We start from the raw sequence: 16,407 nt of genomic DNA on the forward strand, positions 1-16,407 counted from the left end.
TCGTGCGGAGCGACAGACCAGGTAGCTTCCACACAGCGTTAGGCAACCAATGAAAAGACATTGCCGCTCGACTGATTCGAAGTGAGACCTCTGCTGCCAAACCGGAGCCGGTCATGAGCACACTCCCAGGTATGAGAAACTCTTCACTCTTTCTACAATTGGGAGTTGTGGGGGTGGAGTGTCTGATGGGACAACATACCCAGGCAGGTGCTTAGTTTTAGTGGGGCTGATGGTAAGGCCCAACCTCTTAGTGGCAAGCTCCGGGTTCAGCAGCAGCGCCTCCAACTCCTCCTCTGAGTGAGCAGCAATTACCAGATCATCGGCTGTTGAGCAATAGGGCGCCATCCCTTGACCGCACCTGGCATCGATCAGCCTCCCATTGTATCTGTACCAGATGGAAATTTCTCCGGTACAGCCACCGAAGGTTTTACGAACTACGTGGTCGAAATTGATGTTTAATAATGTGGGAGCCAGAGGACATCCCTGTGGCACAACAAGGTAAAAAGGGAATGACTCCGACTCCCAGTCACTTAGTTTTACCCGGTGCCCGCTCACCATCATGAAGGTCCTTAATAATTGTGAGCAGAGGGTCAGGGACTCCAAATGTACGAAGAATAACCCAAAGCCCAGGCCTACTGATGGTATCATAGGCCTTGACCAGGTCAATAAAGCAAAGATGTAGATCTTGTTGGAATTGCCTATACCTCTGCTGTAGCAGACAGACAGAAAATATGGCATCTGTGCAGGACCGCCCTTTCCTGAAACCGCATTGGGGCTCCGCAAGCCTCTCCTCAGCGTGCATGGCAAGGCAATGTTGAATAATCCTTGCCAGGACCTTTCCCAACACACTGAGGAGTGAGATGCCCTTGTAGTTGTTACAGTCTGTGCAGTCCCCCTTCTTAAGGAGGGGGACCACCAGGGCATCCTTCCAATCCTGCGGAACCCGTCCAGTAGTCCAGACTGTTATGATGTCATGGAGGGCAGTCTGTGCACACTCACTTTGTGCCACAGTGTTTTCCAGGCTGAGGGATTTCCCCTCCCCCAGGACCTCACAGAAATGCTCAGCAAATCTGCAAAACTGTTCCTGCGGGTCGGAGATTGGATCGCTGTTCTTTCCCCTGATGAGGGTAATAGGTGTGGCGCTGCAGGTAAATTTTTTGATGGAGTGAAAGAGCAATTTGTGAATGCGGGCCATTAAGGCAGACTCCATCTCCTTAGCAACCTGCGACCACCACCCATCCTTGCAGCACCTCACGGCTCTCCGAACCTCCGAGCGAAGGCTGCGGTAAGCCTCGTCATTCTCTGACGTGGGATGCTGTAGACGGTGAGAGTGGGCCTGTCGCTTTTTCTCAGTCAGCCTGAACACCTGTCAGCCTGGGTCTCTGGGGAGGTCTGGACCGTGTACCCAAAGCAGCTATTGCAGCTGCATGAGCCACAGTCCTAAACCTCGCCCATTTCCCCTCGACATCAGGAGGAGTGGGGGACGATGCCAACCCCAGCCGCAAGCGATGATGAAATTCTCGCTTGCAACTTTCATCAGCTAGCTGAGACCAGGCCACTATGGGTTTTAATGGGGTCCTGGGTGTACACCCACCACCGGAGTGGAAGAATGGCAGGCGCATCTTACAGATGACAAGTCGATGGTCAATGGGCAGATCAGCTCCACGGTAGATCCTGGTGTCAAGGACATGGGCTCGCATCCGCTGTTCCGTCACTATGTAGTCCAGCAGATGTTCTTGCTTGGACCCGGCATGCATCCATGATGTTGTGTGGATGCTCCGATGCCGGAACGGCTTGTTGGTAATTACAAGCCCATGGGCTGCACAAAAATCTAGCAGCCTCCTGTTGTTATTGAGCTGATCTGGCCCATGCCCTCCAATCACCCCAGACCAGATGCCAGCATCATTATCAACGCGGGCATTGAAGTCACCCAACAAGATGACTATCCCGAGGGGCCACTTTAGCCAGCACCTGTGACAGGAGGTCATAGAAGGCATCTGACTCGTCGGCTTTGCTTGCATCCCTCCATGGATGTTCGTCTTCGGTGGGGGCATATGTAACCACGACCACCACTCCTCGTCTCCGGTTGATGGGAAGGCGAGCCTTCTTTTGAACAAAAGAATGAAGGGGGCGTGGGAGCGTGGCGGTGAGGTGTGGGAAGCTGAAAGCCCCAGGCTACGTACACACACACACGTACATACACGCACGTACACACACGTACACACACACACGCACGTACACACACGCGACACGACTATTCACTTCACTACTGTACACTACACTGCTATGCACCACACTTTACACTACACTACGTAATATCCTACGCTAGTTTCGCACGCACACCCACGAATGTGTGTGCGCGTGCGTGTGAGTACACGTGCATGCGCATCCACGTGCGTGCATTCCCCCGCTTGCGTGCGCGCAGCCCCACACCGCAGCTTCGCTGGGCCAAGGTGGACGGGGAGCTTCCAAGTGGCCGCATCACCTTCGGTGCCTTCAACCAGACGCTGGTGATCCGCCACGTGTTGGCGGCCCACGCCGGTGACTACCGGTGCCACGCCAGCAACAGCGAGGGCAGAGCCCTGCACACCTTCACCGTCACCGTGGAAGGTGCCTCAGGGGCGACGGAGGGAGCGGTGGCACGGCGGTTAGCGAACCCTGCGGCCCAAGTCGTGGCGACGATTATCTCGACCGGTACCCGGGCCTCTGCTAGCTCGACTCGACCTCAAATGAGTACCCCCCCCCCTCCTTCCCCCCTCCTTCCCCCTCCTTCCCCCCTCCTTCCCCCCTCCTTCCCCCTCCTTGCCCCCTCCTTGCCCCCTCCTTGCCCCCTCCATCCCCTCTCCTTCCCCCTCCTCCCCCCCTCCTTCCCCCTCCTTCCCCCTCCTTCCCCCCTCCTTCTCCCCTCCTTCCCCCCTCCTTCCCCCTCCTTGCCCCCTCCTTGCCCCCTCCTTGCCCCCTCCTTCCCCTCTCCTTCCCCCTCCTTCACCCCCTCCTTCCCCCTCCTTCCCCTCTCCTTCCCCTCTCCTTCCCCCCTCCTTCCCCCTCCTTCCCCCCCCTCCCCCCCTCCTCCTCCTCCTCGTGTTTTCCCGACCGCTGCAGCCAAGCCTTACTGGATCGCTCCCGAGCCAGAGAGCCGCGTCTACGCTCCGTGGGACACCGTGGAGCTCGCCTGCCTCGCCGACGGAATCCCCAAACCGCTCGTCCGCTGGTTCTTCAACGGCATCCCCGTCAACGGTGTGTTGCCTCCTTACCCGCTCGTCCAACCTACGCGCTTGCTCACTACCCACTGACTTTGCTCGTCCACACGCTCATCCACTCTCGTACGCTCGCTCACTCGCTGACAGCTTATCACACGCTCGCTCACTCGCTGACAGCCTATCACACGCTCGCTCACTCACAGCCTATCACACGCTCGCACACTCACAGCCTATCACACGCTCGCACACTCACAGTCTATCACACGCTCGCACACTCATAGTCTATTACACGCTCACTCACGCATAGCCTATCAACAACAACAACAACCGCCATTCGCCACTAAGTGGCGGTGACGTCACCACGACGCTTGTGCCAGGCTATGTGCACCCTGAGGCCACGTGAAGTGTCGAACGCCCACTGGCAGGAGATCACAGGGCAGACCCAGGTGCCACGGGTCGACTGACTGAGATGACTGGCTGATGCACCACCTGTGCCCCCTACTGTGCCAACCCGCTGTGCTTCAGCCACCCGGCGCTCTGCTCGTTGTTGTGAGCATCGCTCCTCCGCCCTCCGTTGTTGTTGGAGGGTGACTACCTCCAACTGCCCAGTAGCGTCCTTCACGAGCCTCCTCCACAGAGGCCGATCTTGACACCGCTGGTACCAGTCATCGGCAAGTCCATTCAGCTTCACGTCCTCCTGTACCACATCACTCCATCTCTAATCTAGCCCGTGCCGCGCCTGTTTAGCCCCCTCAAACCGGCCGAACAAAAGCTGTTTCGCAAGCGGTGGCTGGGCATGCGGGCTTCATGACCCAGCCATCGCAGCCTTGCCCGCCAGAGGAGCTCACCGATGGGACCTTGCCCAGATCTTTCAAGTATTTGTGAGCTCTTCACACAATCCAGTCTGGTTAAACCCAGGATGGATCGTAGGCAGGCCAGCCTAAATGTTTCTAACCGGCGAAGATGTTCCATTAGGGGGGTCCACGTTTCGCAAGCGTAGAGAAGGGAGGGAATGACCGTGGCCGAGAAGACCTGAAGCTTAGTGCGGAGCGACAGAGCAGGTAGCTTCCACACAGCGTTACGCAACCGATGAAAAGATATTGCCGCTCGACTGATTCGGAGTGAGACCTCTGCTGTTATACTGCAGCCAGTCATAAGCACACTGCCCAGGTATGGGAAACTCTCCAATCTCTCCACAACTGCCCCATCACCGATTGGGAGTTGTGGGGGTGGAGTGTCCGATGGTACAAAATACCCAGGCAGGTGCTTAGTTTTGGTGGGGCTGATGGTAAGGCCCAACCTCTTAGTGGCACGCTCCAGTCTCAGCAGCAGCGTCTCCTATTCCTCCTCTGAATTAGCAGCTATTACCAAATCATCAGCATACATAACGTGGTTGAGCAATAGGGAGCCATCCCTTGACCGCACCCGGGCATCGATCAGCCTCCCATTATATCTGTACCATATGGAGATTCCCCCGGTACAGCTATTGAAGGCTTCACAAACTACGTGGTCAAAATAGATGTTAAATACTGTGGGAGCCAGAGGACATCCCTGTCGCACCCCAAGGTGTACAGGGAATGGCTCTGACTCCCGGCCACGTAGTTTTACCCGGGCCCGCTCACCATCATGAAGGTCCTTAATGATCGTGAGCAGAGGGTCAGGTACTCCAAAAGCACGAAGAACAACCCAGAGCCCAGGCCTACTGATGGTATCATAGGCCTTGACCAGGTCAATAAAGCAGAGATGTAGGTCTTGTTGGAATTCCCTACACCTCTGCTGTAGCAGACAGACAGAAAATATGGCATCTGTGCAGGACCGCCCTTTCCTGAAACCGCATTGGGGCTCCGCAAGCCTCTCCTCAGCGTGCCTGGCAAGGCGATGTTGAATAATCCTTGCCCCTGTAGTTGTTACAGTCTGTGCGGTCCCTCTTCTTAAAGAGGGGGACCACCAGGGCATCCTTCCAATCCTGCAGAGCCCGTCCAGTGGTCCAGACTGTTGAATAGATGTCATATAGGGCAGTCTGTGCACAAACGCCACCCTCCCTCAGCATTTCGCTTGGGAGATCATCTCTGCCCGCTGCCTTTCCTGGTCTCAGACTCCGGATCGCCTTCAGTACTTCCTCAACAGATGGCACCTCAGCCAGCCACTCACAGGAGGTGACTTCTTCCAATATTTGAGGCACCGCAGCCTCAGCAGGGTCATTCTCACTTTGTGCCATGATGTTTTCCTGGCTGAGGAATTTTCCCTCCCCTAGGACCTCACAGAAATGCTCAGCAAATCTGCAAACCTGTTCCTGGGGGTCGGAGATTGGATCACCGTTTTTTCCCCTAATGATGGTAATAGGTGTGGTGCTGCAGGTTACTTTTTTGATGGAGTTAAATCGAGATTTGTGATCACGGGCCACGGAGGCAGACTCCATCTCCTCAGCAACCCACGACCACCACCTATCCTTGCAGCGCCTCACGGCTCTCCGAACCTCCGAGCGAAGGCTGCGGTAAGCCTCCTCATTCTCTGACGTGGGATTCTGTAGCCGATGACAGTGGGCCTGTTGCTTTTTCTCAACCATCCTGAACAACTCCTCTGTCAGCCAGGGTCTCTGGGGAGGTCTGGACTGCGTACCAAAAGCAGCCATTGCAGCTGCATGAGTCACAGTCCTAGACCTCGCCCATTTACCCTCGACATCAGGAGGAGTCGGGGACGATGCCAATCCCAGCCGCAAGCGATGATGAAATTCTCGCTTGCAACTTTCATCAGATAACTGAGACCAGGCCACTTTAGGTTGGAATGGGGTCCTGGGTGTACACCCACCACCGGAGTGGAAGAATGGCAGGCGCATCTTACAGATGACTAGTCGATGGTCAGAGGGCAGATCAGCTCCACGGTAGGTCCTGGTGTCAAGGACATGGGCTCGCATCCGCTGGTCCGTCACTATGTAGTCCAGCAGGTGTTCTTGCTTGGACCCGGCATGTATCCATGATGTTGTGTCGATGCGCCGATGCCGGAACAAGCCCATAGGCTGCACACAAATCTAGCAGCCTCCTACCATTGTTATTGAGCTGATCTGGCCCATGCCCTCCAATCACTCCAGACCAGGTGCCAGCATCATGACCAACTCGGGCATTGAAGTCACCGAACATGATGACTCTATCCCGAGGGGCCACTTTAGCCAGCAACTGTGACAGGAGGTCATAGAAGGCATCTGACTCGGCTTTGCCTGCATCCCTCCATGGATGTTCATCTTCGGTGGGGGCATAAGTAACCATGACCACCATTCCTCGTCTCCGGTTGATGGGAAGGCGAGCCCAAAGTAGCCTGGGGCTTACAGCTTCCCACACCTCACCGCCACGCTCCCACGCCCCCTTCATTCTTTTGTTCAAAAGAAGAGCCACACCCTGTTGTTTGGCAGTCTGCTGCCCCGAGTAGAGGACTGTCCACCCCTCATGGTGGCAGGAGCCAGAGCCAGTCCACCGGACCTCCTGAATGCCACACAGATCCAGGCGGTACCGGTCCAGCTCCCGACAGAGGAGTGACAGCCTCTCCTCCGCAGTGAGCGATCCAACATTCCACGTGGCCACCTGTGGTGGTTTTTCGTTGTTTCTGGAGCAGCCCCGAGAGTAGATATTCAATCTCCTGGCTCCGCCAATTGGGGTTTGGCCAGGAGACGTCATAGACGCCTGGCCCCCCGGGGCCTCCGGCACAAGAATATTAGTTATATACTTAATTCGCGGTTTAGTGGTAATTAATTGAAGGTGGAGGGGTTACCAGCCCCTCGCACCCGTCTAGAGCCCCCGTTTAGCCCCTGTGGTGGACACAGATGCCATGAGGGGAGGTGCCAATCGAGATTGGAACTCCCCCCACAGCACTGTCCACGACAGAGTTGCCCGTCCGGCTCCGCGAGGAGGTAGGGGGTTGTTTTGCCGGACTCATAGTCTATCACACGCTCACTCACTCACAACCTATCACTTGCTCACTCACTCATAGCCTGAGAATAGGTTTTCCCCTTTTTTCTGACAACAATACAGCTGTGTTAAGATGTTAAAACACCAAACTGAAACCTTTTACAAGGAATCATGTCTGCATTAACCACAACATATACTGGTGGTCAGAATGCAAACAAAAACATACTCTGAATCGTGTCAAGGCTCCACACACACACAAAGAGTGCCGGGTGTCGTGTGTCGCTGCGCGGTGGAGCAGAGGCCCCCGTGGTGTCCGGGCGGAGCGTGGACGGCGACTCCCTGTCCCTGAGGTGGCTGGACGGGGGAGCCACCGGCGTGTACCAGTGTGAGGCCTCAAACCGGCATGGCACCATCCTGGCCAACGCCTACGTCAAAGTGCCAGGTGAGCGGGGGGCGGGGGGGAGTGACTGGGAGGGGGAAGGAGGAGGAGGACGGAGGACGAGGAGGGAGGTAGGAAGAGGGAGGAGGAGTATGGGGAGGAGGAGGAGTATGGAGAGGAGGAGGAGTATGGGGAGGAGGTGGGAGGAGGAGGAGTATGGGGAGGAGTATGGGGAAGAGGAGGAGTATGGGGAGGAGGAGTATGGGGAGGAGGAGGAGTATGGGGAGGAGGAGGAGTATGGGGAGGAGGAGGAGAATGAGGAGGAGGAGGTCCTTGACTGGACAGACGGCTGTAGGTCGCCCCCCTCTAGGCAGGGCACTTTGGACCGACTCTGACGGACGACCCCTCCGGCTGGCTGTCTGTGCCCCCCACCCCTCCCACAGCCGTGCCCCCACAGATGCTGTCGGAGCAAAATAGGCTGTACGTGGCGAGGGAGGGAGAGGCGGTGTACATGGAGTGCGCGGTGTTTTCGTGGCCGCCCGCCGAGTTCCTGTGGTGAGACGGAACGCTGCCCTGGCTCCTTCCCTCTCCGTCTCTCTCTCTCTCTCCGCTCACTTAGACGATTGTTTATTTGAACCTTATGGTGGTTCCCCGGGGTATCATAGTACCTCGGCACTCACGTAATGTGCGTGATGCAGTCATTTTTAGTCTGGTGATGGCCGGCGATGCGGCAGTCGACTCATCTCGACGAGCCGCGCGTGATTCGCCGCTCAAAGTTAAATTTTAACGGTGACGGGTTTTTTTACGCTGATGTTTGGCGTTTCCAGATCGCGGAGTGTGGCACTGATTTCGGATCGATTGGTACCCCAGTCACGGAGTTAAGTAACACCCCGGTAAAAAAATAGCGTCCCAGAAATAAAAGATTCCAATCGCCTCGGCCATGTTCTTTGGGGGGTGTTTTCCAGTAAAGTCACGTAGATCGGTTCACAGAAAAATAACGAAAAACCAAAAACTGCGACGTTTTGATCGCAACGCAAGCGGTCGTTTATAAGAGGGGTAGTCGGCGCGCGAAATGGCTGTGTCGGTGTAAATGCTGTGAACGCGCAAGTTTGAAATGGGCGTAAAATTCAACTAACTAAGGTGGTAGGATGGGAACATCATAGCCAGTCATGACTTGAACTGGTTGATAACGTCCTTCACTTTGTACCCATCTCCTCAGTTGAAATTGTGTCCGTTTCTATATGTATATGGATGGCTTCACGAACAAATATTTTGTTGATGGCCAGCGGGCTTGCAAAGTACCTTCGTCTTAGAGGAATCTACTTCGCGTGAGCCAGTTGGTATCATTCGCTACCGCGGGGGTACCGCCATGAGGATAGTTTCACCAGCTAATGGCCACTGAGCTACGGAGCGCTTTATACTGTGTAGGAACCTCCTGGTTGATTGTTGTTGTGTCCGTCAGTCGTGCATCCAATCATGGGAGGGGTGGGGCTGGGTGGGGAGGGTGGGGCTGGGTGGGGGGAGGGGCTGGGTGGGGCTGGGTGGGGAGGGGCTGGGTGGGGAGGGTGGGGCTGGGTGGGGGGAGGGGCTGGGTGGGGCTGGGTGTGGAGGGGCTGGTCACCCCGTGGTGTCCTTTTAAAACTCAACGTTTAACCTACTCACGCCGGCTTGTGCCCGCCCTCACAGTCGGAATGCACCACGTGGTGCCGCCATTGACCCTGGCCATTGACCGAGCAACCCAACGTTCCTACTACCAGCTCCCTCCCTCCGCAGGAGAATGTGTTATCACAAGCAGCCATGTCGCAAACGACAGCCCCGACGAAGTGGCTCGTTTGTTCGGCAAAGGATGCCTCGGGCGCTCGTTATGCCACGAGGGCTGTGCCTACGTCAGACTTCTTTCGCACCCTACGTGGCCAATCGTGCTCATCGGAGGTGCGGGAGTTTGGTCGATTTCGTGAATATCACCGGCAGGTTTCACTCTCTACCCCCCTCCCCCTCTCTCTCTCTCTGCCTGCGCCACACACCGCCAGGTTCAAGGACTCACGGAACCTCCGCCTGCAGGACGAGCGCCACCGGACCTTCAACAACGGCACCCTGCGCGTCATTGCCGCGCGGCGTGAGGACACGGACTCGTACGTGTGCATCGCCGTCAACGACGTGGACTCCAGACTGCTGAGGGTGCACCTCCTCGTCGAAGGTTAGCAAAGCCCGGCCGGTCGCCTTTGTCTTCCCGGCGCTAACGACATTTACTACGCACCGCACCAGGTACTCGTTTGAGGCCGAGTCGACCTAGGGGAGGCCCAGGACCGGTTCAGGTAATGGTCACCGGGGTTTGTGGTCGTGAGCGGGAATCGAACTCGGGTCGCCGGGATCGTAGCGCAAACCACAACACCACCTCCACCACCACCACTACCACCCCCTCCACCATCATCATCAACACCACCACCACCACCACCCCCTCCACCACCCCCTCCACCATCATCATCAACACCACCTCCACCACCACCACCCCCCCCTCCACCATTATCATTAACACAACCTCAACCACCAGCACCACCCCCTCCACCACCCCCTCCACCATCATCATCAACACCACCTCCACCACCACCCCCTCCACCACCCCCTCCACCATCATCATCAACACCACCACCACCCTCTCCACCACCTCCTCCACCACCCCCTCCACCATCATCATCAACACCACCACCACCACTACCACCCCCTCCACCATCATCATCAACACCACCTCCACCACCACCACTACCACCCCCTCCACCATCATCATCAACACCACCTCCACCAGCACCACCACCACCCCCTCCACCATCATCATCAACACCACCTCCACCACCACCCCCTCCACCATCATCATCAACACCACCACCACCACTACCACCCCCTCCACCATCATCATCAACACCACCTCCACCAGCACCACCACCACCCCCTCCACCATCATCATCAACACCACCTCCACCACCACCCCCTCCACCATCATCATCAACACCACCTCCACCACCCCCACCACCCCCACCACCACCCCCTCCACCATCATCATCAACACCACCTCCACCACCACCACCACCCCCTCCACCACCCCCTCCACCATCAACACCACCACCACCCTCACCACCTCCACCACTACCACCTCCACCAGCACCACCCCCTCCACCACCCTCTCCACCATCATCATCACCACCCCATCACCTTGTTGTATATTTTTGGCCTTTTCCAAAATTTGTATTAAGCATAATTCTGCCAATATCTTTTTAAAAATAATCAATCGCGGTGTCGCTTGGGGCAAAAGGGAGTGATGCGAACCCCCTCCCCTCACACAGCAGCCGCCTTTCACACTCAGGACTAGGCAATTATACCTCCCTGATTAGCATAAATTACGTGCATAATTACATAAATTAGCATAAATTCGGATAATTAGACATTGTCCCATTTTTATTTTATTTCTGTTAATTTTTCTAGACCCGACATATACAACAACCTCCACCCCCACCACCCCTAACACCACCACCACCCCCCCACAGTGGTGGATGATGGCGAGGAGGACCAGGAGGTGGAGGAGGATTATGGCGAGGAAGAGGGCAAGGAGGAGGAGAGCCAGGAGGATGATGAGGAGGAGCAGGGTGAAGAGGAGGGCCAGGAAGAGGGCAAGGAGGAGGACGATGAGGAGGAGCAGGGTGAAGAGGAGGGCCAGGAAGAGGGCAAGGAGGAGGACGATGAGGAGGAGCAGGGTGAAGAGGAGGGCCAGGAAGAGGTCAAAGCTGAGGAGGCGGAGAGCCAGGAGGATGATGAGGAGGAGCAGGGTGAAGAGGAGGGCCAGGAAGAGGGCAAGGAGGAGGAGGAGGACGATGAGGAGGAGCAGGGTGAAGAGGAGGGCCAGGACGAGGGCAAGGAGGACTCTGCTGACAGGGCGGAGGCCACCACCGCCCCCGACGCCGGTGGCGGCCGTGACGGCGGTGCTGACGAGGGCGACGACGACGAGGGCGACGACGAGCTGTTAGCTACCTCGCCAGGTACGCGGGAGGGCGGTGGCTCCGATCGCCTGATCACCCTGACGATGCAAATGGCTGGGGTCAGCCCAATGCACTGGGTTTAAATGACCGGGTTTCAGCCACTCCGTGAATCTCCATTGGCTGGTCAGGTTCCCAAGTGCATGCTCCATTCATGTTTGGATTCAATGTTAAAGGCTCCCATAGACTTCAATGTTAAAGGCTCCCATAGACTTCAATGTTAAAGTCTCCCATAGACTTCAATGTTAAAAGCTCCCATAGACTTCAATGTTAAAGGCTCCCACAGACTTCAATGTTAAAGTCTCGAGTAGACTTCAATGTTAAAGGCTCCCATAGACTTCAATGTTAAAGGCTCCCATATACTTCAATGTTAAAGGCTCCCATATACTTCAATGTTCAAGGCTCCTATAGACTTCAATGTTAAAAGCTCCCATAGACTTCAATGTTAAAGGCTCCCATAGACTTCAATGTTAAAGTCTCACATAGACTTGAATGTTAAAGGCTCCCATAGACTTCAATGTTAAAGGCTCCCATATACTTCAATGTTAAAGGCTCCCATAGACTTCAATGTTAAAGGCTCACATAGACTTCAATGTTAAAGGCTCCCATATACTTCAATGTTAAAGGTTCCCATAGACTTCAATGTTAAAGGCACCCATAGAATTCAATGTTACAGGCTCCCATAGACTTCAATGCTACAGGCTCCCATAGACTTCAATGTTAAAGGCTCCCATAGACTTCAATGTTAAAAGCTCCCATAGACTGCAATGCTAAAGGCTCCCATAGACTTCAATGTTAAAGTCTCGCATAGACTTCAATGTTAAAGGCTCCCATAGACTTCAATGTTAAAGGCTCCCATATACTTCAATGTTAAGGGCTCCCATAGACTTCAATGTTAAAGGCTCCAATAGACTTCAATGTTAAAGGCTCCCATATACTTCAATGTTAAAGGCTCCCATAGACTTCAATATTAAAGGCTCCCATAGACTTCAATGTTAAAGGCTCCCATAGACTTCAATGTTACAGGCTCCCATAGACTTCAATGCTACAGGCTCCCATAGACTTCAATGTTAAAGGCTCCCATAGACTTCAATGTTACAGGCTCCCATAGACTTCAATGCTACAGGCTCCCATAGACTTCAATTTTAAAGGCTCCCATAGACTTCAATGTTAAAGGCTCCCATAGACTTCAATGTTAAAGGTTCCCATAGACTTCAATGTTAAAGGCTCCCATATACTTCAATGTTAAAGTCTCGCATAAACTTCAATGTTAAAGGCTCCCATAGACTTCAATGTTAAAGGCTCCCATAGACTTCAATGTTAAAGGCTCCCATAGACTTCAATGTTAAAGGCTCCCATAGACTTCAATGTTAAAGGCTCCCATATACTTCAATGTTAAAGTCTCGCATAGACTTCATTGTTAAAGGCTCCCATAGACTTTAATGTTAAAGGCTCCCATATACTTCAATGTTAAAGGCTCCCATAGACTTCAATGTTAAAGGCTCCCATATACTTCAATGTTAAAGGCTCCCATAGACTTCAATGTTAAAGGCTCCCATAGACTTCAATGTTACAGGCTCCCATATTCAATGTTAAAGGCTCCCATAGACTGCAATGCTACAGGCTCCCATAGACTTCAATGTTAAAGGCTCCCATAGACTTCAATGTTAAAGGCTCCCATAGACTTCAATGTTAAAAGCTCCCATAGACTTCAATGTTAAAAGCTCCCATAGACTTCAATGTTAAAGGCTCCCATAGACTTCAATGTTAAAGTTTCGCATAGACTTCAATGTTAAAGGCTCCCATAGACTTCAATGTTAAAGGCTTCCAAAGACTTCAATGTTAAAGGCTCCCATAGACTTCAATGTTAAAAGCTCCCATAGACTTCAATGCTAAAGGCTCCCATAGACTTCAATGTTAAAGGCTCCCATCGACTTCAATGTTAAAGGCTCCCATAGACTTCAATGTTAAAGGCTCCCATAGACGTCAATGTTAAAGACTCCCATATACTTCAATGTTAAAGGCTCCCATAGACTTCAATGTTAAAGGCTCCCATAGACTTCAATGTTAAAGGCTCCCATATACTTCAATGTTAAAGTCTCGCATAGACTTCAATGTTAAAGGCTCCCATAGACTTCAATGTTAAAGGCTCCCATAGACTTCAATGTTAAAGGCTCCCATAGACTTCAATGTTAAAGGCTCCCATAGACTTCAATGTTACAGGCTCCCATAGACTTCAATGTTAAAGGCTCCCATAGACTTCAATGTTAAAGGCTCCCATAGACTTCAATGTTACAGGCTCCCATAGACTTCAATGCTACAGGCTCCCATAGACTTCAATGTTAAAGGCTCCCATAGACCTCAATGTTAAAGGCTCCCATAGACTTCAATGTTAAAAGCTCCCATAGACTGCAATGTTAAAGGCTCCCATAGACTTCAATGTTAAAGTCTCGCATAGACTTCAATGTTAAAGGCTCCCATAGACTTCAATGTTAAAGGCTTCCAAAGACTTCAATGTTAAAGGCTCCCATAGACTTCAATGTTAAAGGCTCCCATAGACTTCAATGTTAAAAGCTCCCATAGACTGCAATGCTAATGGCTCCCATAGACTTCAATGTTAAAGTCTCGCATAGACTTCAATGTTAAAGGCTCCCATAGACTTCAATGTTAAAGGCTCCCATATACTTCAATGTTAAGGGCTCCCATAGACTTCAATGTTAAAGGCTCCAATAGACTTCAATGTTAAAGGCTCCCATATACTTCAATGTTAAAGGCTCCCATAGACTTCAATATTAAAGGCTCCCATAGACTTCAATGTTAAAGGCTCCCATAGACTTCAATGTTACAGGCTCCCATAGACTTCAATGCTACAGGCTCCCATAGACTTCAATGTTAAAGGCTCCCATAGACTTCAATGTTACAGGCTCCCATAGACTTCAATGCTACAGGCTCCCATAGACTTCAATTTTAAAGGCTCCCATAGACTTCAATGTTAAAGGCTCCCATAGACTTCAATGTTAAAGGTTCCCATAGACTTCAATGTTAAAGGCTCCCATATACTTCAATGTTAAAGTCTCGCATAAACTTCAATGTTAAAGGCTCCCATAGACTTCAATGTTAAAGGCTCCCATAGACTTCAATGTTAAAGGCTCCCATAAACTTCAATGTTAAAGGCTCCCATAGACTTCAATGTTAAAGGCTCCCATATACTTCAATGTTAAAGTCTCGCATAGACTTCATTGTTAAAGGCTCCCATAGACTTCAATGTTAAAGGCTCCCATATACTTCAATGTTAAAGGCTCCCATAGACTTCAATGTTAAAGGCTCCCATATACTTCAATGTTAAAGGCTCCCATAGACTTCAATGTTAAAGGCTCCCATAGACTTCAATGTTACAGGCTCCCATAGACTTCAATGTTAAAGGCTCCCATAGACTGCAATGCTACAGGCTCCCATAGACTTCAATGTTAAAGGCTCCCATAGACTTCAATGTTAAACGCTCCCATAGACTTCAATGTTAAAAGCTCCCATAGACTTCAATGTTAAAGGCTCCCATAGACTTCAATGTTAAAGTTTTGCATAGACTTCAATGTTAAAGGCTCCCATAGACTTCAATGTTAAAGGCTTCCAAAGACTTCAATGTTAAAGGCTCCCATAGACTTCAATGTTATAAGCTCCCATAGACTTCAATGCTAAAGGCTCCCATAGACTTCAATGTTAAAGGCTCCCATAGACTTCAATGTTAAAGGCTCCCATAGACTTCAATGTTAAAGGCTCCCATAGACGTCAATGTTAAAGGCTCCCATAGACTTCAATGTTACAGGCTCCCATAGACTTCAATGTTAAAGGCTCCCATAGACTTCAATGTTAAAGGCTCCCATAGACTTCAATGTTAAAGGCTCCCATAGACTTCAATGTTAAAGGCTCCCATATACTTCAATGTTAGAGTCTCGCATAGACTTCAATGTTAAAGGCTCCCATAGACTTCAATGTTAAAGGCTCCCATAGACTTCAATGTTAAAGGCTCCCATAGACTTCAATGTTACAGGCTCCCATAGACTTCAATGTTAAAGGCTCCCATAGACTTCAATGTTAAAGGCTCCCATAGACTTCAATGTTAAAGGCTCCCATAGACTTCAATGTTAAAGGCTCCCATATACTTCAATGTTAAAGGCTCCCATAGACTTCAATGTTAAAGGCTCCCATAGACTTCAATGTTACAGGCTCCCATAGACTTCAATGTTAAAGGCTCCCATATACTTCAATGTTAAAGGCTCCCATAGACTTCAATGTTAAAGGCTCCCATAGACTTCAATGTTAAAGGCTCCCATATACTTCAATGTTAAAGTCTCGCATAAACTTCAATGTTAAAGGCTCCCATAGACTTCAATGTTAAAGGCTCCCATAGACTGCAATGCTACAGGCTCCCATAGACTTCAATGTTAAAGGCTCCCATAGACTTCAATGTTAAAGGCTCCCATAGGCTTCAATGTTAAAAGCTCCCATAGACTTCAATGTTAAAGGCTCCCATAGACTTCAATGTTAAAGTTTCGCATAGACTTCAATGTTAAAGGCTCCCATAGACTTCAATGTTAAAGGCTTCCAAAGACTTCAATGTTAAAGGCTCCCATAGACTTCAATGTTAAAGGCTCCCATAGACTTCAATGTTAAAAGCTCCCATAGACTTCAATGCTAAAGGCTCCCATAGACTTCAATGTTAAAGGCTCCCATAGACTTCAATGTTAAAGGCTCCCATAGACGTCAATGTTAAAGGCTCCCATAGACTTCAATGTTACAGGCTCCCATAGACTTCAATGTTAAAGGCTCCCATAGACTTCAATGTTAAAGGCTCCCATAGACTTCAATGTTAAAGGCTCCCATAGACTTCAATGTTAAAGGCTCCC

At 51.7% G+C, this 16,407-nt stretch overlaps 1 protein-coding gene across 5 annotated transcripts in view; it reads left to right on the top strand.

Moving 5' to 3' along the window:
- LOC142917454 (neuronal cell adhesion molecule-like) overlaps positions 1-16,407 on the top strand; it is a 39,458-nt gene that overhangs the window by 19,884 nt on the left and 3,167 nt on the right. For all 5 annotated transcript variants that reach the window (XM_076062132.1, XM_076062136.1, XM_076062133.1 and 2 more), the window contains 6 exons: positions 2,426-2,610; positions 3,103-3,237; positions 7,398-7,541; positions 7,922-8,033; positions 9,509-9,675; positions 11,018-11,506. In XM_076062132.1, coding sequence (XP_075918247.1) covers positions 2,426-2,610; positions 3,103-3,237; positions 7,398-7,541; positions 7,922-8,033; positions 9,509-9,675; positions 11,018-11,506 — 1,232 coding nt within the window. The remainder of the gene's footprint in view (positions 1-2,425; positions 2,611-3,102; positions 3,238-7,397; positions 7,542-7,921; positions 8,034-9,508; positions 9,676-11,017; positions 11,507-16,407) is intronic.

Source organism: Petromyzon marinus, unplaced genomic scaffold (genome assembly GCF_048934315.1).
Source record: "Petromyzon marinus isolate PM22_M1 ecotype Great Lakes invasive population unplaced genomic scaffold, UKy_Petmar_22M1.pri1.0 PM_G_Scaffold_51, whole genome shotgun sequence".
Taxonomy (NCBI): Eukaryota; Metazoa; Chordata; class Hyperoartia; order Petromyzontiformes; family Petromyzontidae; genus Petromyzon; species Petromyzon marinus.